This window comes from Carassius gibelio, chromosome A10 (assembly GCF_023724105.1).
Source record: "Carassius gibelio isolate Cgi1373 ecotype wild population from Czech Republic chromosome A10, carGib1.2-hapl.c, whole genome shotgun sequence".
In the NCBI taxonomy this organism is placed as follows: domain Eukaryota; kingdom Metazoa; phylum Chordata; class Actinopteri; order Cypriniformes; family Cyprinidae; genus Carassius; species Carassius gibelio.
In genome coordinates, this window is record NC_068380.1 from 1,658,283 (window position 1) to 1,681,179 (window position 22,897).

Here is a 22,897-nt window from a genome sequence, read left to right on the forward strand (position 1 = left end):
AAAGCAGTAACTAAATCAGCATACTATCATTTAAAAAACATTGCAAGAATTAGATGTTTTGTTTCCAGCCAAGACTTGGAGAAACTAGTTCATGCCTTTATCACCAGCAGGGTGGACTATTGTAATGGGCTCCTCACTGGCCTTCCCAAAAAGACCATTAGACATCTGCAGCTCATCCAGAACGCTGCTGCCAGGATTCTGACTAGAACCAGAATATCTGAGCATATCACACCAGTCCTCAGGTCCTTACACTGGCTTCCAGTTATATTCAGGATTGATTTTAAAGTACTTTTACTTGTCTATAAATCACTCAATGACCTAGGACCGAAATACATTGCAGATATGTTCACTGAATATTAACCTAACAGACCACTCAGATCATTAGGATGGAGTCAGTTAGAAATACCAAGCGTTCACACAAAACAAGGGGAGTTTACTTTTGTAATTATGCCGCCCCCAGCTGGAATTCAGCTTCCAGAAGAGATCAGATGTGCTAAAACATTAGCCACTTTTAAATCTAGACTAAAAACTCATCTGTTTAGCAGTGCAATTATTGAATGAACTCTGTGCAATGTCCGAACTGATTGCACTGTATTTTACGTATTCACTGTATTTTATGTAACTGTTTTAAATTGATTTTAAATAAGTAACTTTTTTGGGTTTTTTTGGGTTTTTTTATGATTATTTTACTTTCTTTGATGTAAAGCACTTTGAATTACCATTGTGTACGAAATGTGCTATATAAATAAACTTGCCTTGCCTTGCCTTGTATGTCCTCTAAATGTTACATTTCAGGAGCTAAATGCTCCCTTGTTATTTTTTTTTTGTCTTGAGCACAATTATAATTTCTGAAATCAATATATTGTGCAACCTTAGTAACATTTCTTTAGCAAGCGCTGACAGTCTTTAAAATAGGTCTGCAGCGTCAGATATTGATGGTGAGTGGTAGTAGAGCAGGAATCTTTACTGTACTGCAGACCTCCCACAATGCTCAGCATGGCTCAGAGAGCAACCGTCTCAGCTAGAAGTTTGATGATTGTGATCACTGTGTGGTTCCGTTTATGTTAAACACTAATGTTTCTTTGCCCTGGGGTTTATAATTCTCACAGACAACAATTTAGCTAATTTCTCCAAATACGTGTGATGTTTTGTAGTCATTATAAACGATGTAGCCTTCACACGCAGTGCTTTTCCACAGCGACTGGGTATGATTGGATGGGAATGCGTCCCCAGGAATGTACGGTTACAGTAATTGTCTGTTTGTCAGCTTTAAAGCGTCTCGGGAATGTCACCGGCAGTGGAAAGAGGAAGGGCATAAAAGCAGACAAATGTGGAGATTGAAAAGTCAAGGTTAGTTATATGTTTCTCTATTCAGCCATGCGTTCAATCCTTTACAAGCGTGCAATTCTTCCCCGCATCCATACAGCCAATGGCGGTGGCCTTTATCTGCTCTGCCCAGAAACACACAGTCTTGTTTAGTCTCTCTCTCTCTCTCTCTCTCTCTCTCTCTTTCTCTTATATTCTCTTTCTCTCTCACCCATCCTCACCCACCGTCCTCTTTATTTCATGCAATCCCTCCTTTCACAACCACTCTGTTACTCTTTTTCTCTATGGTGGGATCATTGACACCTTTAATGAGTCAGCACACAGTCATAGCACTAAACGGTGATAATGGGATGCTGTGTCAACGGGGGAGATGTGGAGGTGTGTGGGAAGCTTTGCGAGAGCATGTTTATCAGTTCGGTCAAACTAACTTGTTTGGAGCTTATTTTAAAGCCCTTTCTTATACTATGACCGCCCACTTTCTTGGGTTCCGGACATTTTTTCTCTCTTTATTTTCTCCATAGGGATTTTAAATAAAGACCTCAAAGCAAACCAGCCTGTTCCCCGACGAAGCACAATGTTACAAACTTTGACTTGCATAAACAATGTTAATTGTGGCAGGCACTTTGCAGGCATTATTCACATCATATTCATTGCTTTGAATAGAAAGATTTCTTTTAAATATGCTTAAGTTTAACTGCTAGTGGTTATTTATTTACAGTGTCACATGATCCTTCAGAAATCATTCTAATGTGCTGATTAGCTTCTGAAGAAACATATATATATAAGGTACATTCATGCATTTAGCAGACGCTTTTATCCAAAGCAACTTACAGTGCATTCATGCTGAGATTTTTCTACCTAACTTGTGTTCCTGGGAAACAAACACACAAGCTTTTTGCGCTGCTAACGCAATGCGATTTATTATAAAAAGTAATAAATTATATTTAACATTATAACATAATGAGTAGAAAGTTCAAAAGAACAGCATTTATCTGAAATCGAAAGCTTTTGTAACATTATGAATGTCATGTTTGATCTATTAAATGCTTTTTTGCTTAATAAAATGTTAGCTAATTAAAAAAAAAAAATTATATAAAAAATACTGACCCCAAAACTTTGAATATTAACATGTTTCATCGTTTTGAAATATGTTTTTATATATACATATATAAAATAAAATGGAATATATAATTTTTTTTTTTTATAATTTTTTTTTTTTTTTTTGCAAAATACTATAATATAGAAGTAAATTCTTTAATCAAGCATGATTTTAAAAAGTTTTTTAAAAAAAAATTAAATTTAGGCTTCCATAAGAGTTTAACCTCAGAACTCTAGGCCTGTCTTTAACGATTCTACTAAAAAGCTCAGTTTTTATATAAAGAAAATTTGTAGGAATTTTACTTCTGGAGCTCTGCTGGCTTTGAGCAGCATCCTGATGAAGACCTAACTGTCTGGTGGAGGGAAATAAACTCTGCTTTATCAACAGCACAGAACACTTACTCTCTCCCGGTTGTTGCAGCAACAGTGTCTAACTGAAAATCCTCCAACTGCTCTCAAGGCTGCAATTATGACAACTGAATGCCTCTATTTTGATTTTGGCATAATCACTCCGAACTGCTTTTGGATTTGATCCAGACACACAAAGGGAGGCAGGATAGGAACCATCAAGCATTTGTACACAGTTGACAGGATCTCGGGGTTCTTTCTGATCCAGATTGGTCGGGATCTTCCTCTTGTCAAGCGCTGCTGGTGAATAGTCCATTGTGCCGCATGATTGGCCCTTTTTACCTCTGTTTGAATGTCAAAGGAAGTGAGGGGAATTATATTCCTGGATTTCGACAGACGAAAGGTCTGGAATAGGGCTCGTTACAGACACGGGGAGCTTCAGCTTGAGGGGCATTGGATGTTTTTAACCATGCTGTCATATTTCACAAAAACCTTTTCAATTATTAATATTGATGCACATGTGTTGCACAAGTTACTGTGCATTTACTTTCTTATGATAGGAACCCTTTAAAAAGAACAGTGGAGGTACCATGTTATTTATATATTTATTATGGTACTGTGTGAAATGTCCATAGCATGCAGAAATCCCTTGGTATTTTGATAAATACTGTTATTTTATATTTATGTTTTATGTACTATATATAGTACAATAGTTTGTTTTAGTAACTCTGTGCTTTAGCAACTTTCATTTTTAGTCATTTTACTTTAAACTCATTTGTTTTAACTAATTTAGTTGCCAAAACGTGTGTGTGTGTGTGTGTGTGTGTGTGTGTGTGTGTGTGTGTGTGTGTGTGTGTGTAAAAATGTCTAATTTTTATTCGATTTTCTGTTTTATTTATGTTTTATTTATATAATTCAAATTTAAAAGTAGTGTATAACGTCTAATTACGAAAATATAATGTAAATGGTAAACAGTATTTTGATTATATTTATTTGATTATTATAGACATTTACCTTGATATTTTGATGCTTCAAAGAATACTACAGTTTTACCATCTAAGGTAAACTAAGGTATTACTGTGATTGTATGAAAGTAATGCTATGGTACCTTTTGTAAGGGATACAGCAATTAAAAACAATTTTTAGACATCCAGGGTAGTTTAAAGTACAGTATAGTATGTTATTTTTCTTTACATAAATGAACTGCCGTTTGTTTTTATATATATACTGTTTGAATACAGGATTCACTTGTGGTATGTAGCTACATAATTCTGAAACCAAATTCAAGAAACCAGAAAAACAGCAGCTAGAACCGCCCTTCAGAAGTTCAGACTGGTTTGAGACATTAATATTTCTCTCATGGTTGAGCTGCCACCGTTTTTTGGCATTTTTCTCAGCGCTGGCCATTTATTGGATTGCATTTCTTCTGTTAGCGCCGTCACTGTCAGGAAAACTGTCTGAGTCATAATCCGACAGAAGAAGCAGTGTGCGGGGTGAAGGAAAGAAGCCGAGTCAAGAAAACAAGATAAAGAAAAGACAAGCAGCAGGAGAGAGACAGAGAAACGGAGGTTTAAGTTGAAGACAGCTAGAGGAGGATTCATTTCTCAATCAGCAGCAGTGTTGGACTCTGTGCTCTTAGTAATTGCTTTGCTGTTTGGGGCTGCTGATTTGGAAAACACTATATTGTAGACAGATTGGAAATTAATCCTAATAAACGTTCCGCTAAAATTAAAACCATTACATTAAAATACATTTAAAACAGTGTAGTATTTAAGCAGCGTGCAGATCCTCATTTATGTCAGACTTTGGCGACAGCAGCGCCTAAAATAACGGGAAAACATATCGATTTTATGACATAATTTGTCGTTATAACGAGAAAAGATGACGTTTTAACAAGAAAAGATGACGTTTTAGCGAGAAAAGAGGACGTTAAAACGACATAACATCTCGTTATTACATTCTTAGAAGAAAAGGTTTTATATAGAACCTTAAAAGTTTCTATCAGGCGCTACGTATTTGGAACCCCTGAAAGGTTTTAGAACCCTTTTTAAGGGTTCAATCAAAAGAACCCTTTAGGGTTCTTTGTAACCAGGAAAAAGGTTCTATATGGAACCTTTTAGGGGTTCATTCATGATTATTTCTTTTGTCCTTTCCGGATTAAATATATCATATAATTGACAAACATCAAGACCCTAAAATGTAAAAATGTAATTCACATAAAAATCATTCAGTCATTTATTTATATTAACAAAAATAATTACTATTACTGAAAGAATGCTACTGTAATTTCAAATATTCAATGGTTTAAATGTCTACAAATCAACATTAAAACACCAACCATTTAAAAAATCTCATAAATAATGAAAATAGTTTCATCTACTGTACATCTACATATTACAAAATAAGTCCATTATAAAATTACATTAATCTATCACTAATAAATAATGCAAATATACAGATTCATCTAAATTCCCATCAGGGTTAGAACAACATCAAGTACCTCAAAACTACAAATCCATAATAATATAACTCACAATGGAAATATACAGATATAGAAGTACTTCAAATCTACAAATTCATATTAATATCACTCATAAAGAATGTGAATACATACTGTAGATTAAAATTCAGATCAACATTTCAGAACATCAAGTACTTCAAATCTACAAATGGACATTAATATCACTCATAAAGAATTGTAATTACAGATTAAAATTCAGATCAGCATTTCAGAATAACATCAATCGCCTCATATTTACAAATTTACATTAGCACTAATCACGAAATATCTAAGTATTATGATAATTGATTATACATTTTGAGCACTGGGACAGACAGTTTTTTTTGGCTTCTGGAGAGTAATTTTTATTAAATTTTGTTATCACATTCACAGAGCTACCCCAGATAGCAAACAGTCATTGAAACTATGCTGAATCAACATCCCGTTGTCAACATTAAGTCATTGAATCAACATCGAACTCTGATGTTGATTCAACATCATTTTGCACCCTGATTTAATATTGAAACAATGTTGAAATTCTGTCCATAAATCAACGGAATTTCAATGCTATTTCAATTATCAGGAATATTGAAACAATGTTAAAATTTCAACTGAACCAAGGATCAACGTGATTTCAATGGAATTTCAATCGTTTTAAAATGTTAATTTTAAATGTAATGCCATAAATTAAATAGCCTGCTTTATCTACAGCCAGGATGTAAAAAATGAATGGAACATTTAAAATCTTGTATAAAACACAAAACACACCACACTATTTAAAATCAAATTCCTGTTTATTAGCCTCTACTCTTTATTTACACTTCATTGTCATCTGATGCCTGCATAAGTTGTCGTCCAGTCCCTCCTGCCCGGTCTGGCGAATAGCGCAGCCACTTTTGGGTGAAAATTGGGTGATGGTAGCTGTCCCCATCTGCTGAGTAAGAGCATCTAAAACAGAAAATAAAGTCACAATGCAAAACAAATATAGCATTTAAGTTAAACAGAACATATATTTGAACAAATTCAATAGCCTAGGCCTATGATTTTTCAATGATCGGATAAGGCAATAAGTCCTCGTGTTGAAGGCTAGATCATATTTCCCCTATATTCAAAGCACTTTTCAAAACTGCCTGTTCATGGATGTATTCGAACTAAAGGGAGGCAAAAAGGATTAGCTTGCAGTGACCTCTTTCATAAGGAAAATGTATGAGGCCAATTGACTCAAAAATTTTTATGTTTATTATTTCATTGGTTCAGAAGTAGTTGTTAACTCCACAAATTTAATATAAATAACTGGATACTAATTAAATAGTTAATGTAGATTAGAGTTAGCATAGACAAAAGATGTTTTGACAAAATAATCATAGACAAAAACCGTTGCATTCAGTTTTTGATGAGGTTTTGGGCTGGAAAACCAATTGCAAGTGGTGCAAGTTGTTTGCAGAAATAAAATAAAATGAAATCAAAAATGTTGTTTTGCTTACTTGGTGTGCAATAGTCATCTGTAAAAGAACAGAAAAGACAAAAATCTCTGTTAAAAACAGCAATTAAAATTCACAATCATACAGTGTGACTGTACTTTATACATATGTACTCAGGTAACCAATCTGTTATTAAAAATATAAAAACAAAGAATATAAACAACATAATATACAAATTAAATATACAGGGGTTTATTCTTTTCAGCTACAGTTGATGTAATAGTAGCATTCAAGAAATAATTGTAAAATATAAAAAACTAAATACATTTTAATGTAGGCCTATAAAATATACAATTCTCATTAAAGCTAATGAATTACGCCCCATTAACTGGACTCCCCCGGCCTCTCAGATCACCATAAATGTTAAAGGGATTTTAATGCTAAAATATGATATTTTTTATGCTGCACTTTCTTCCTATTGTGAATATTAAGCTACAATATATCTGTTTGTCAGCTCAAATGTTTCAGTGGTAGAACTTTTGCCTGGCGTGTCAGAGGTCCGGGTTTGGGTATTAAAATGAAGTACAATAGTTGTGCAAGTACAATGCTGTATCACTTGCGACGCAAACATCCAAAAGCAAATGAAAGCCGATGAGTACAACTGATGAGTAGTTTACACTTTATAGATTAGGGGGTGCAGAAAGCTTTGTAAATTATTTATAATGTTTATTGAGATAATAGTACAATGTTGACATTTCAATGATTTATAAGTGATTAATAATATATTAACTAGTAACTATTAACCATTAAGGATTTTGTTTGATTCAGTTGTTTACTGAAGGCCCTGACTGAAACCCCAGGGTACTCAGGGTACTTAATGTCTGACAGCAGGTTCACTCAGACTCTGCTCATCATCACTGAAGAGTCCAGGAACAAAACAAGCCATCTGACACAGAGACAACAATATTTACTCTGCAGTTCCAGGTTCATTAGAAGGAAACAAGATAGAGCAGAGGTAAAAGACAGAATAATATATAACAACAATAATAACATATGTAATATACAAATTATACTACTAATAATATAATCTTAAAATAACAGAATCTATATTTTAAATTTTAGGTTGAGTGTGACTTACGTTTTGATGTCAGGGACTTCTTAAATTTGGTGAAATATATTCTGAAAAAGGCATATTAATGTGTTTCATGAGCTTCTTTTCATGAGTTCAGCTGTATTTCTAAGTCAGTATCTCCCTTCAGCCACATTTCTGAAGGGAGATACTGACTTAGAAATACAGATTTACTGAAGAAGCTCATGAAATACATTAATATGCCTTTTTCAGAATATATTTCACCAATTTTCTTTTCAAAAATCTTGGAGTTTCACTTTGTTCTGTATAGTTTCTTTCTGTCCTCCTGAAATCACAGAACAATTTGTATTAATATCTGTTTATCATGAAATATCAAAACTCATGTGAACTTGTTTTCAGCCGATTAACGTTACACTCTCAGTGTAAGTGACGTCATCGATTCAGTAAATCAGCCTTTTCTATAAAAAAAAAAAAAAAACACTGACAAATCACCAGCAAAACATTCACAGAGCCATCAAAATATCTCACACACACGACGATTTGATGAAAAGCCCAGAGTTTCATCAACAAGAGCTCAAAATTAGCCTAACATTACCTGAAAACTGCTAAGATAGATGCTAACAGACTTTTTCGAAGACACTAAACCATTTCTATAAAATAAATGTAATTGAAACATGTCAATAACAAGTAAGAAACGTGTCAGAAACATTTGTATATCATATTTGTGTGATTTTAGCGACTAAACTTACCTAAAACAGCGTAAACCGCAGCGAGAGACGGAGATTAACGTTACTGCTTGCCAGTAATGGTTTTTGTGTTGATGCCCCGTTTCCATGGCAACTCTGCTCCCCGCTCGCGCAGAACTCACCGCACACACAGCATTCACACAAACAAACATCTCGAGTTAAAACATTACATTTATAATGTACAGCCTCATTCAATAATCACTCACTATAGAGACGGATTCTTTCTGGCAGCCTGTAAAAGAGTGAAAAACACGACGATAAAGGAGTCAGGACTTCTCTTTAATAAACCGCTTTTACATTTTCCCTCCGAGAAACTGCTGGACACGAAAGGCTTTAACATTAATTTACCGTGACCGTTGTCTAAACAAGTTAACGGTAACATTATTTGAAAATGAGCCAGTCTCTTCAGCTGCCCACAGACTGTATAAAAACACACCGCGTGCCTGTGCTGTCTGGGTTCATATCGAACATTAAGCAAGCTTACCTGTACACTTGTGCCAAGGGTCCAGAAATGAGCTGTGTCCGGTGCAGTACGTTGGGTATACCACCCGTTGATCTCCCGGTCAACCAAAAATCGATGGATTTTCAATCATATTTCCCGGTCAACTATATTTCGACGCATTTTCTATCATATTTCCTGGTCAACTATATTTCGATGCACTTTCTATCATATTTCCCGGTCAACTATATTTCGATGCACTTTCTATCATATTTCCCGGTCAACTATATTTCGATGCACTTTCTATCATATTTCCCGGTCAACTATATTTCGATGACTTTTCAACAACCGCATCGTTCCTCTGTCCACTATAAATCAATTACTTTTCAACACATTCAGGGATCACCCGGTAACCAAATATCAATGCTTAATCAATCATAAAGATAACTATGGATCAATGTTGTTCCAATATTGTTGCCATCAACATTAATAACATCAGGTTTTCATCGATATGATAATGGTGATTCAACATTTATTTTGCATTGAAATTTCAATATCAACCATAATGATGATTCAGATGGAAAAACAATGTTTATTCAATGTTGGCTTGCTGTCTGGGACATGCAATCAAGTGATCGTGGCTGTCAATTCTTTAAAACTATGGCATCTCAAATATCTGCTCCTCACAATGAACGTCATACAGTTTGGAACTCAAGTTCAGATAATTTTCTGAACCTACATTACATTACATTACATTAAACTTTAATTGTAATTTAACTGACTGGAAGTACCTGTGAATCAAAGTATTTTAATGCACACCTTTCAGCCAATCAGAATCAAATATTCAGACAAACCATGGTATAAATAGATTTATTACAGTAACCATTCAATAAACCAAGCAACTAATGGTAGTGTTAAGGAAAAAAAGAAAATACTTTTTCTGTTTGTGTCAATTTGGGAGTTCGGAGCGGCTTCACAAATCATTGGAGTCAGTTTGAGAGTTCAAAGCGGGTTCGCGAATCATTTGAGTCAGTTTGGGGATTACGAATAATTTGAATCAGTTCGGGAGAACGTAGCGGGATCGCGAATCATTTGAGTCAGTTTGGGGATCGCGAATCATTTGGGTCAGTTCGGGAGTTCGGAGCGGCTTCACAAATCATTGGAGTCAGTTTGAGAGTTCAAAGCGGGTTCGCGAATCATTTGAGTCAGTTTGGGGATTACGAATAATTTGAATCAGTTCGGGAGAACGTAGCGGGATCGCGAATCATTTGAGTCAGTTTGGGGATCGCGAATCATTTGGGTCAGTTCGGGAGTTCGTAGTGGATTCGCGAATCATTTGAGTCAGTTCGGGAGTTCAAAGCGGGTTCGCGAATCATTTGAATCAGTTCGGGAGTACGTAGCGGGATCGCGAATCATTTGAGTCAGTTTGGGAGTTCGTAGTGGATTCGCGAATCATTTGAGTCAGTTTGGGGATCGCGAATCATTTGAATCAGTTCGGGAGTTCGTAGCGGGTTCGCGAATCATTTGAATCAGTTTGGGAGTTCGTATCAGGTTCGCGAATCATTGGAGTCATTTGGGAGTTCGTAGCGGGTTCGTGAATCATTTGAGTTAGTTCGGGGGTTACAAATCGGGTTCGCGAATCATTTGAGTCAGTTTGGGGATCGCGAATCATTTGAATCAGTTCTGGAGTTCGTAGCGGGATAGCGAATCATTTGCGGGATCGCAATCAGACAGAAGAAAGGCAGGTTCAGTGTTGACAAGCTCTTTATGTGTCCGCTTGGTGAAAAAGTTTAACATTTGACATAGCAGTTTAAAAAAAGTTTGATTAAAATATTCTCTCTGTGTTTCTGTGAAGAATGGTTTCCTCTCCTAACCAACTCCAGCCTCTAATAAGTGTTTAGTGGCACTGGAGTTTCAGAGTCAGATGGTGCTGGCTTCATCTGACCCACTTGCTATAAATAAAAGTTAAACAGCATAGAACAACAATTCAACACGGCGAAAAAGATCCAGTGAACAACAGCGCAAAATTCCTATAGCTACTCTTTGTCCCTGCCTATACATTAAATGATTGACAGAGATAACACAGCGCTCCCGCTTTCTGTTGTACCTAGTCATTGTATACGAATACAAATCTCTGTAATACTTCAGTCGTTTCTTCTAGACACTGATTAGATATGAAGATCAACTGGAAGCTTTGCTGAACTTGAGATTGTTCTTCTAAGTAAAAGATCCTGGTAATCTCCTCGAGAGTTTCACGAGAGATCTCAAACTGCTCTCAAATGAAAGACTGCCATCAAAAGTAAAATATGACACTCTTCTCATTAGGTATTCCTAAAATCAAATGATCTGATTCTAGCTCTGTACTCTTACTGTATGTCAATAACGCTCTTATTTGTGTCTTTCTACTTAGGAATTTTAGAAAAAACATCTGAGATGTTTTCTTCCTAAATTAAACATATCCGAGAATTCCTGAGCAGTGAAATGTGAATTTTCTGTTGAAGCTCTGTTTTAAATATAAGTGTTATATATCTAGTAGTCAACAATCATCTTGTTTGAATCTCTAATGCTGAGTAATAAATTCAGGATTGCTTAAACTGAACAGAAGTGCATGTATACCATACAGGGATCAAATTAACTTTCACTAGAGGACAAAGTGGGTGCTTTCCCCTTGTTTTCACATTCATTACATGTTTTATTGCTCAGACAACGTCCCTGGACAACACTCTATCACTCGCAGAGGGTAATAGCTTTTACCGCCGGTGTAATTTAATTGATCAGACACTTCCTCTTTTTTCACCTGGAGTAATGGCTGCTGTGGTGAAAAAGCCAACAGAGATCAAAAGTTGTATGCATGTAAATTAGTTTGCTTTGAAAAGATATTTAGCATTGGGTTATTATATAAAACTGTAAAATTCAATGTTCACATAATTATTTTTAATAAAACAGTTTAGGCATATTAAATTGTAAAAATAATTTTTATTATGATATTTTTTTATCATAACTATCATAATAGTTAAAATACCAATAGTATTAAATATTTCTTAATTTTATGTGGGTTTATTTATTTATTCAAAAATTTATAATTTTCTGTAAAAAAAAAAAAAAAAGGTGTGTGTCTTTACAGTGTGGTTTCACACTTCAGGACACTTACTTTTGGATCCTTTGGACTTACATTTACTCAAAGCATAGGCATGACAGTTTGATGACACTTTAACTGTCTAAATGGCTCATTGACATTTTTTGTCAGAAAATGAGAGGTTGCAGTGTTTCAGAGGGCTTGAGCATGAGTTCAGGTGGTGGGTTAGTGAGGAGGCGGTAGCTCCATGTAGCTCACGTATAGGAGACGGTGTGTCGGTGCATTTCTTACCAAGACGTTTCTCCTACATGCTTCATTTGCGATCCAGTCAATCCTCACGGTTAAGGACTGTCTGCAAACCTGAATCAGTGGCAGAGAGTTATTATAACTGGCAGTCCTGGCAGTGGTCCACTCACCTTCACAGACCCACAATAGTGCTGTGCAAACTAGATTCCCCCCGAGCTGGAACTCCCACCCTTTTAACATCGACCCTTCGTCAGTGATACAGCTGACATCTGCTCTGAATGAATACAGCAGTGAAAGCTTGTTTAACCGCGCTTTACCACAGCCTTATCACTAATCATGCATATTATCACTTATGTGTTTGACAACATGCCTTTCCAAACGGAAATGTTATAGCGGAGAGATTGATTTTCACAGCTTATGAGAATTTAACTAATTTTCATTCAATGCTTCAGTGCTTCAAAAAAAAAAAAAAAATCTGAAGGGTTAACTATATGTAATTATGAAATTATAGTGTAGTTTTATCATTTCTAACTGCTTTTATTATTATATTGTTTTTATTATTTTGTAGCAATTAATTAGAGTATAATACATTAAATTATATTAAATATATTTTTCTTAATAAAAATAAATAAATTAATGCACACAAAATATTGTATTTTTTTGTGTGGTGAAGTCAGTGAAAGTTATGAAAATGACAAGTGTGACACCATGTCTTAAATGTACACTGAACCAGTGTTATTTTTCTAGTTTTTATATATTATTATTGCTTTATTAATATTTTAAAGTGATGTGTATTTTTATATTTTCAGTATTTTTTGTAATTTTGTATTGTGCCTTTTTTATTTGCTTTGTTGTTGTTTTTTATAATATTATTATTTAGGTTTAATTTATATTTATTTCAGTTTTTTATGTTTTTTTTTTCAGCTTCAGATTTACTTTATTTCCTGTTAGTAATTTCAGTGTTTACACTTTAAACAAAAATGAGAAATATTGCGTGGTGAATAACTAATAGTTTCAACTTGGCATATAGTATGAACATATTATTTTAGCTTTATTTCAGTTAACATTTATTTTTATAATTGTTTACTATTTTTAGATTTTGTCATTAAATTTGTTGTTTGCAATGAATCATTGAGCCAGTACATAGGAAATTGGCATTGAAAACCATCCATACTGAGCAGACAATATCATTTTTAATTCAGAGCTGTCATGTTTGATTTCGGCTCGAAATTTCATATTTCAACAACAGGGGATAAAGAGGTTCAAATTATGTACTGTATGTACTGTACACAGTAAGAAAGCTATAAAAATTGTGTGGATAGCAACTCAGATTATCTGATCTTGGATAATTTTTATGAGAAATGTTTGACTTTATACTGAGATCTTTAACTTCTGTTTGCAGTCTTTTTCTCAAATCTCAGAAACAGAAATGCAAAAGTGTCTATTTTCTCTGCATTGCTTTCTAGGACAAACTAGATATTGGTTAACTTATCAGAACTTGTTTATGCCCGCCTAATTGTTCTCAAACTCTCTATTTCCTCCAGATGAGTCTGGTTTGACCCCTCCACCAAGCCTTGCACCAGTGATGCAGGTACCAGTCCCTAAAGAAGCCCCCGGAGGAGTTGCATCCATGGGGCAGGACTTCTTAGAGTCAGATCTGTCTCCTAAGGATCCTCTTCTGGCCCAGAAGGGTGTGATTCTTCCCAGTGGTTTGCCCATTTTGGGGAAGGAGCTTGGGACCGAAGCAGAGGACCGGTCCCCTGACCAGCCCTTCTTGAAGAAGATGCTCCCTGCACACAGTGCCACTGGCCACCCCACTTTACCTCCAGCCTACGACCTCCCCACCGAACCCCCGGAGGCCGTCGCAACATCGAGCTGGGATACCGATGCTCTGACCCCACACCCCAAACCTTTGGGCACCACTGTGAATGCTGAAACTGAGTCTGGTGTTTTCACCTCAGGTAAGAAAACTAGTGGATGTCCTTCATGCTGCTGTGCATTTACACAGAGTTGACTCTGTTTAACTTTGTTGTTTTGTTTGTTGTTTTGTTTGTTGTTTTGTTGTTGTCTCGCAAGCTCTCATGGAAATTGAACGAGTGCTTTGTCAATGAAAATCATTGGCTAGACTGGTTTCCATTCACTTTTAATGAATTTTTTCTGATATTGTGTAATGCCAATTGGAAACCCAAAGATGTGAATAAAATATCCATAATGCGCATAAAAAAGCTTGCATGGCCACTTTGGATGGATAATTTTGGAAGATATGCACATTAAAAAAACACTGTAGAAACATTAAAACACAAAACCAAATAAAAATGAAAAAGGCATATAACCACATATTACTCAAATTCAAAATGAAAACTAAAAATAGAAAAACTAATATTTTTTATATGAAATATTAAAAAGTTATATTAAAAGGTTAATTGAAAATGTTAATAAATATTATAATAGTATACAAAGAATACTAAATTATTAATAATACAAAAAAACATTGCTTTGATAATTGGCTACTATCCAATATCTCTTGTGATGACTGACAAACATAACGTTCATCAGAGCATTTTGTCTTGAATGCAGTGGCTATTTTATTTTCACTAACTCTGCCCACCATTGCTCAGATATTTGCTTTTTATTACTAATAATAGCATACAATATGACACTTCATGTTAGTAGCATCTGTCACGGTTAACATAAGTGTAAACCAGGGGCGGTGTTAGGGGTGGGCTAAGGGGGCTGGAGCCCCGAATGTTTTCAGTAGCTAAAGCCCCGAATGTTTTTATTACCACCATGCCATCAATGAGTTTTCATGGCCAATAAATTAATTTATATTAGAATTTAAATAAATAAATAAATATCTCTCGACTCAAGTCCACAGTGTCTGTAAATTTACCCAAGTAAGTACGCGTTGTCATTCACATCCGACGAAAACCGCCCACTGAGTCTAGTGCTTTTAACTGACATGTAAACTGGCCAACCATCGATGAGCGTCTGTACGATCCAGCCAATGAAGTGAGATCTTTTGGAGGCAGGCGGTTTGTTGGCGTGTAGTATTTTACTAGATCAATTTATTCGAAAATTAAAATGGATATTTCAAAATTAATCTTCTTCTTCTTCAAAAAAGAAGAACACTTGAACGCCAAGATACAACAGCTTCAGGTATCTCTAACTTTTAATCATAGTATTAGATTTCTTTTTCGGTTTTAAATTGTGTCTGATTTAACGTTACATTTTGAACATCTAAAAGTTAACGGTTGCGCAGCACAGTCTTTAGAGGACACACACACACACACACACACACACACACACACTTTTTCTGAATGAATCATCAGTTTCAAACGAATCCATTGATTAAATGGCTGACAGACTCACTCATTAAGGCAGTGGCATGCCGCCACCTAGTGGCAAAGTACCAATCTAATTTTTTTCATAATTTCATATTTCTGTATTCCAAATTTTATATTTGATACATTAGCCTCATAAGAGTATTTATGCAATTTGTAAGTGATGTGTAAGGGCTCCTTTAAAAATATAAGTGTAAAGAGCCCTGCGTTTATAATTATACTTGGCTTTAAGTGTACATAAACACAGAGATAAATTCCTTTGACCAGATATCTTTGTAGAGTAAGAGTGTGTCAGTGCACTGCTTAATGTTTGCTTCTTATCCCTGTTCTACCAAGACGAGTGTAGCCAGTCAGGCTTGATTGGAAAATAAAATAAAACAGAGACAGAGACAAAAAAAAGTAGAGACACAACATCAGCATATGTGTCGGGATACAAGGGATAAACTTTAAATAAAATGTTTTACATTTGTTTTTTTGTTTTTATTGTTTTTGTATATTTTAAACAAGGTAAATCTTTCTGATTTATTAAAATAAAAAGTCACATACATGGATTTTTCTGGGCTAAGCCCCGGATCTCCACTCACCCTAGATCCAACCCTGCTTATGACAACAAATTGTTAAAAGAAAGGGATCATTGGGGTTCTATATAGAACCACAGGGTTCTTTACTCAACTCCAAAGAACCTTTTATGCTAAAAAGGTTCTATAAGGACAAGAAAGAACCCTTTTGGCACAAAGGGTTCATATCTTGAATTTTGTGATCATTCACATGCATTCATAAATGCATTTGAATACACCAAATAATGCAGTGAAAGAACGCGCTCAAAATGCACACGCGCACTAGTATGACTTCATCATGTACCTTTACATTAGCCTAGATGCGTGCACTTTTTAGGCAAGATTTGTTTTCGAATATAATTGATACTGTTAAAAGGCACATCATTAAAACAAAAAATACGAGTTCACATTTCACACCTAAACAAGCGTGAAAATCGTAATTATAACTAGCTACTAAATTATTTAAAAATGCCTATCCATATACAGCTATGATTCGCCAACCCCAAACTGACTCAAATGGTTCGCGATCCCGCTCCTGACCTACTCCCAAACTGGATTCAGATGATTTAAATGATTCGCGATCCGCTACGAACTCCCGAACTAATTCAAATGATTCGCGATCCCCAAATTGACTCAAATGATTCGCGATCCCGCTCCGAACTCCCGAAATGACTCAAATGATTCGCGATCCCGCTACGAACTCCCGAACTGACTCAAATGATTCGCTATCCCCAAATTGACTCAAATGATTCGCGATCCCGCTACGAACTCCCGAACTAATTCAAATGATTCGTGATCCCCAAATTGACTCAAATGATTCTCGATCCCGCTCCGAACTCCCGAAATGACTCAAATGATTCGCGATCCCGCTACGAACTCCCGAACTGACTCAAATGATTCGCGAACCCGCTACGAACTCCCGAACTGACTCAAATGATTCGAGATCCCGCTACGAACTCCCGAACTGATTCAAATGATTCTCGATCCCGCTACGAACTCCCGAATTGACCCCACGTCAAAACCAGAGATGTATAAAGTACTAGAGAACCATACTTGAGTAAAAGTACAAGTGCTCTATCAAAAAAGTGACTTGAGTAGAAGTAGAAGTGCTCTTTAAGCACCACACTTAAGTAGAAGTACTAAAGTATTCAAAATTTTTTGTACTTAAGTATTGCAAGTAGTCTATTTTAAAATTTACTACTCAAGTACTGAAAGTAAAAGTAGAAGTATTGTGTTATGTAGCTATTAAAGAAAATAGTCAAAAGTTGGAACATATTGTTTTTACTATTTCAAATGATTAACCTAAAGGACAATAACAATTCCTTTGACTGTAACTTCTTGTAAACAAAAAACGGTTACTAGGGTTAGTTAGCCCAATTTGCAAAATGATGTCATTAATAACTTACCCTCATGTTGTTTCAAACCCATAAGACATCAGAGGGTCATTTAGAATTTTTTGAAGCATCGAAAATACATTTTGGTCCAAAAATAGCAAAAACTATGACTTTATTCAGCATTGTCTTCTCTTCCGTGTCTGTTGTAAGACAGTTAAAAACAAAGCAGTTTGTGATATCTGGTTCGCGAACGAATCATTCGATGTAACCGGATCTTTTTGAAACAGTCCACCAAATCGAACTGAATCGTTTTAAACAGTTCGCGTCTCCAATGCGCATTAATCCACAGATGAATTAAGCTGTTAACTTGTTTAATGTGTCTGACACTCCCTCTGAGTTAAAACAAACCAATATCCCGGAGTAATTCATTGACTCAAACAGTACACTGACTGAACTGCTGTGAAGAGAGAACTGAAGATGAACACCGAGCCGAGCCAGATAATGACTCGTTCACGAGTCAAGAACCGTTTCTGTCAGACGCGTCCGATTCGTGAACCGAGGAGCTGATGATACTGCGCATGTGTGATTTAGCGTGAAGCAAACCGACACACAGAGCGTCTGAACAGAACTGATTATTTTGGTGATTGATTCTGAACTGATTCTGTGTTAATGTTATGAGCCCAAGTGCAGTCAACGCCAATGACGCCATTGCATCGAGCGCAAAAGAATCGGTGAACTGTTTTCTTCAACTGGTTTATTGAATCGAACTGTCAGAAAGAACTAACGTTACTGGTCATCCGAAAACCGATGCAACCGGTTATTGACTCGTGAACGAGTCATTATCTGTCTCGGCTCGGTGTTCATCTCTCTCTTCACAGCAGTTCAGTCAGCACGCGCAGTCTCGCTTGATTCGCTCAATGATGTGCCAGCTTCATCAAATCTGCCATCTACAGTTCTGGCAGTGGTTTGTAATGGAATGATTCGTAACATTTTTATAATTGTAACGAGTAACGATGCAGCACATAAAAAAAATATCGGAGTAAAAGTATTAAACTCAGCGAAAATATGTACCGAAGTAAAAGTGGAAGTAGGAGAAAAAAATAATACTCTAGTAAAGTACAGATACCGCCTTTTAGTACTTAAGTACAGTAGTGAAGTAGTTCTACTTCGTTACTATACATCTCTGGTCAAAACAGTGCCACAAAGAGAGACGTGCAGAAAAGTGAAAAATGGTATGGCAAGCTCAAACTAGACTGACACGCAAAATAAAAGGGTTGCAAATAAAGTAATTGATATGACCATGGAAAAAATATGTAGCTATTGCAAAATCATTGCTTTTGCGCTGTTTCATTTGTTTTGCAATTCTTAATTTTTGTTTGCAAAAAGCAAATGTATTTTCCTCAATACTAATAAATTGTTTTAAATTTGTTTTTGTTTTTATTGTTTTTGTATATTTTAAACAAGGTAAATCTTTCTGATTTATTAAAATAAAAAGTCACAATATACATACATGGATTTTTCTGGGCTAAGCCCCGGATCTCCACTCACCCTAGAACCACCCCTGGTGTAAACTAAATATTTATTGTGCATTATTCATGCAAAACTGGAACTAACCAGTATAAACTATCCTGAACCAGTGTGAAAACTGGAGCTACTCTGAGCTAGCATTCTTGCACAGCTACAACAACATGATATAGATGTTTCTCCTCGCTGTTGTTTTCCATCTCGAATCCCCTCTGGAGACATTCTCAGACAAACGGTTGGGTTTTTAATGTCATCTGTCTGGAATTTTCCTCCAGCTGTAACAAACTGCAGGGTCAATTTCACCGACCCAGAGGGCTACATCGATTCTTCAGACGACCCTCCCCTCCCTGAAGGAGTGTTCCTGCAGTGCACTTACACAGTGACCGTCTACATGGGCTACGGTGTGGAGCTACAGGTACCTTTAAATATAAGCTGTAAATATTGCTTCCATTAATCATATATTTCCTGCAGCACCAAATGATATGACAAACTACGCTGAATATTCTTGACTGAATGGGCACCTGTTAATGCATGGATCTCTTTAAATGACATGTTAATAGACTGTGTAATCCAGCAAATAAGCAGCTGCAGAACACCGACCACAGCATGTGGCCCCGAGGGAGTTATCTGGAAATGCAATCTGCTGCCTAACAAGCTTTTTTTCCTCCAGTGCCTAGCACATTTTCTCGACACCCTCGGATACAGGTGACTGAGCTTAACAACCCTGCGTCCGGTCGAACATGCCCTCTAGTGGAACGTGGTGTATTTGCTCGGATCTAATTACTGGAGTTGAGCACTTAAGGCCTGTGCGGCTGCAGTGTGTTCCCAGAGAGCCCGCATACAGCCGACTGTAATCCCATGACCACGTCCCCTGTCCCTCTGTGGATGATTCACGCCTGTGACATAATCTCTTATTACCGCTTTAATCCAAAACCAGAGTCCTGCTGTATCTGTGTATGTGTGTTGAATATTCTGTCTCAAGGGATTAAAACACTTCCTATTAATTTGCTGTGTTTACACACACTGTCCTCATGGGATCGGATGAGATACAGATAATCCATGCTGGCTGTGATATGCTTTAAACATGAACCCTTTTTACTTTCTTACTGCACATTCCGGATGTTATTCCATACAATTTATTGCTGCACGTTATTTCAAAGAAAATGAAAAATGTTCTTGTTATCCTCCATCAAAATCAAGATTTGAATATGAATATTTAAGAAATGTAATGCCAAAGTCACATTTAAATAAACCATATGAAATATATATGTGTAAATTAGTTTGAAAAATCACTATGCAAGCCTCTAATCAAGTGTCTAAATTGATATTAATGACCATTTGGACACTATTATTTATACACCTCTTTTTATTTTAAAGTGTATAAATAGTGTATAAATAAATGTATAAAAGAACATTTACACCAATGAACATTTCATTTTTATTTATTATTAGGTATTCAGTATTTCATGTAATATCACATATATATGTGTGTGTGTGTGTGTGTGTGTGTGTGTGTATATATATATATATATATATATATATATATATATATATATATATATATATATATATAAAATGAAATATTGCATATATAAGTATAATAAATATAATAGTCAAATGTGTTTATATTAATTATTAATATATAATTGAATCTATGATAGTTATACACATGTACATATTAAATATGAACACTAATTAGGTTTTTATTATATTAATTTGTTATATATTATGATGTATACAGTATTTCAATTAATATCAGTATATATACAATTTATTATTATATGAAATATTGGGTATAATAATTAAATATATACTAATTAATAAAAAATGTATAATGCACACACACACACACACACGCATATATATATATATATATATATATATATATATATATATATATTACACACTTGTTAAACCTTGCAACAATGCTTAGCAATGAAAAACACAATTATTAGAGACTAAAGAGGTATAGAAGTAACATAAACTAACTGTAAATGTCTTAGACGTGACTTGTCAGATGAAGGGGACAATCTATTCCATATTTTTTTACAAATTGTTAGGTTATATTGTTATACATATATTGTTTAATGAGTGAAGCCGAGGCGCATGTAACTGTCTCTGTATTTTGAGTTACACATGCATGAAGGTACCATAACATAATTATCAGAGACCATCATGGCACCATGTACTTTTTTGTAAAGTTGTGTTCTCAAATGATAAGAATGTTGCTGTGAATGCTGTACTGTTCTTACCAGACATACTTCATGCTGTACTGTGTGTTTCTTACCAGTGGTTCCTGCTAACGTGATTGGCATCCCTTCGTTGTAGGTCAAAAGTGTCAACCTGTCAGAAGGCGAGCAGCTGTCAATCAGAGGGGTAGATGAAGCCGGGGCCCTGCTGGTTCTGGCCAATCAGACGCTTCTGGTGGAAGGTCAGGTGATCCGCAGCCCGACCAACACACTGTCTGTGTTCTACCGCTCGTCTCCAGAGGGAGGATTCGGCACGTTTCAGCTGCATTACCAAAGTGAGTCTTTTTCAAGACAAGCCACTTATGCATTCAACAGCATCTTTGGTACGTGCCTCTTTCTGTGGTTTTATACAGATAATTACTCTTTTACATAAAACTCTGATGTTTATGTAAAATTATATTAATGAGTCCCACAGGTGCTTGTGTAAATCCTAAAAACGCTTCTCATCCGGAAGTCTCATTTCTTGTGGTGCCGGCCAGACTTTGCCTCCAAACTTTTAATTGAAAGAGGCTCCATTTGGCCGTGTCCATTAACCTGCTAATGTATTTCACGAGGCTTTATTGTGCCGTCTTGTGTGCAATTTGTCTCATTCTGCATCCTCGAGTGGCATTAGCATACATTTTCTTCATAAATGATTAAAGGAATAGTTCACCCCCAAAAATCGATCATTATTTACTCCGATGTCATAAAAGGAGATTTTTTGAAGGATAATCATGCACTCTTTATTGTCCAGTTTTTCGCCTGAGTTGTGCCCTGCCTCGACGGCCTCATTTTGGGGAGGTGTCGGTAAAAGATCTGCATCCCGGAGGCACGGCCCATTTCCAGTGTCACATGGGATACCACCTGCAGGGGGACGCCACGCTCACGTGTCTCAACGCCTCGCTGCCCGTGTGGAGCCAACATGAGCCAAGCTGCAGAGGTGAGACACTGAGATTAGTAGAGGAACAAGTGCGTAAATGTTCATATAAATAGAGGACATTTGGAAAAACTCCTAACCCTCAGATTAAACATTTATTTTATACATATATATGTGACACTGAAGACATGATGCTAAAAGTTCAGCATTGCATCACAGAAATAAATTACATTTCCAAATACAGTGGGTATAAAAAAAGAATCAGACCTTTATTTTTATTTTTATTTTTTTACCCTATTTTGAAATGAAGATTGTTGTATTTATTTTCCAAGACAAAGATAAAACCAATTTTTCTGACATGCTGGTGTTATATTTTTCACTTGGATGTTATAAGATGCACTAATGTGTATATATATGGTAATAATAGAAATAGGTTATTTAAAAATGTTCCTGTAGCTCAACTGGTAGAGCACTGCGCTAGCAATCAAGCAAGCGCAAGGTTGGGGGTTCGATTCCCCGGGAACACATGATATGTAAAAATTGATAGCCTGAATGCACTGTAAGTCACTTTGGATAAAAGCATCTGCTAAATGCATAAATTTAATTTAATTTTAATGTTACTATAACACACGCATATACATATACATATTTCCTTTTATTACTTTATTTATTTTAAAAAGAGTCATAAACACATTTTCCATTATTCCATCATCAAGCTTTATGTGGAGGGGTTGTAAAAAATGCCG

At 35.7% G+C, this 22,897-nt stretch overlaps 1 protein-coding gene and 1 long non-coding RNA gene across 4 annotated transcripts in view; one reads left to right on the forward strand and one right to left on the reverse strand.

The window, feature by feature from the left end:
• The window catches only part of LOC128020760 (seizure 6-like protein), a 44,778-nt gene that overhangs the window by 13,311 nt on the left and 8,570 nt on the right, over positions 1-22,897 (forward strand). Inside the window, exons 2-6 of the mRNA XM_052607403.1 lie at positions 13,835-14,251; positions 19,322-19,461; positions 21,375-21,570; positions 22,029-22,214; positions 22,868-22,897. The exon at positions 22,868-22,897 is cut by the window's right edge and continues 142 nt beyond it. Coding sequence (XP_052463363.1) covers positions 13,835-14,251; positions 19,322-19,461; positions 21,375-21,570; positions 22,029-22,214; positions 22,868-22,897 — 969 coding nt within the window. The remainder of the gene's footprint in view (positions 1-13,834; positions 14,252-19,321; positions 19,462-21,374; positions 21,571-22,028; positions 22,215-22,867) is intronic.
• Positions 6,048-9,586, reverse strand: LOC128020766 (uncharacterized). Of its 3 annotated transcripts, XR_008185389.1 has the most exons (4): positions 8,533-9,586; positions 7,832-8,433; positions 6,757-7,639; positions 6,048-6,220 (listed from the first exon to the last, which is right to left on the reverse strand). It is a non-coding gene; the product is annotated as an uncharacterized LOC128020766 (long non-coding RNA). The 3 variants fall into 3 exon arrangements; XR_008185387.1 differs by having other exon boundaries at positions 7,832-9,586; XR_008185388.1 differs by having other exon boundaries at positions 6,757-7,665; positions 7,832-9,586.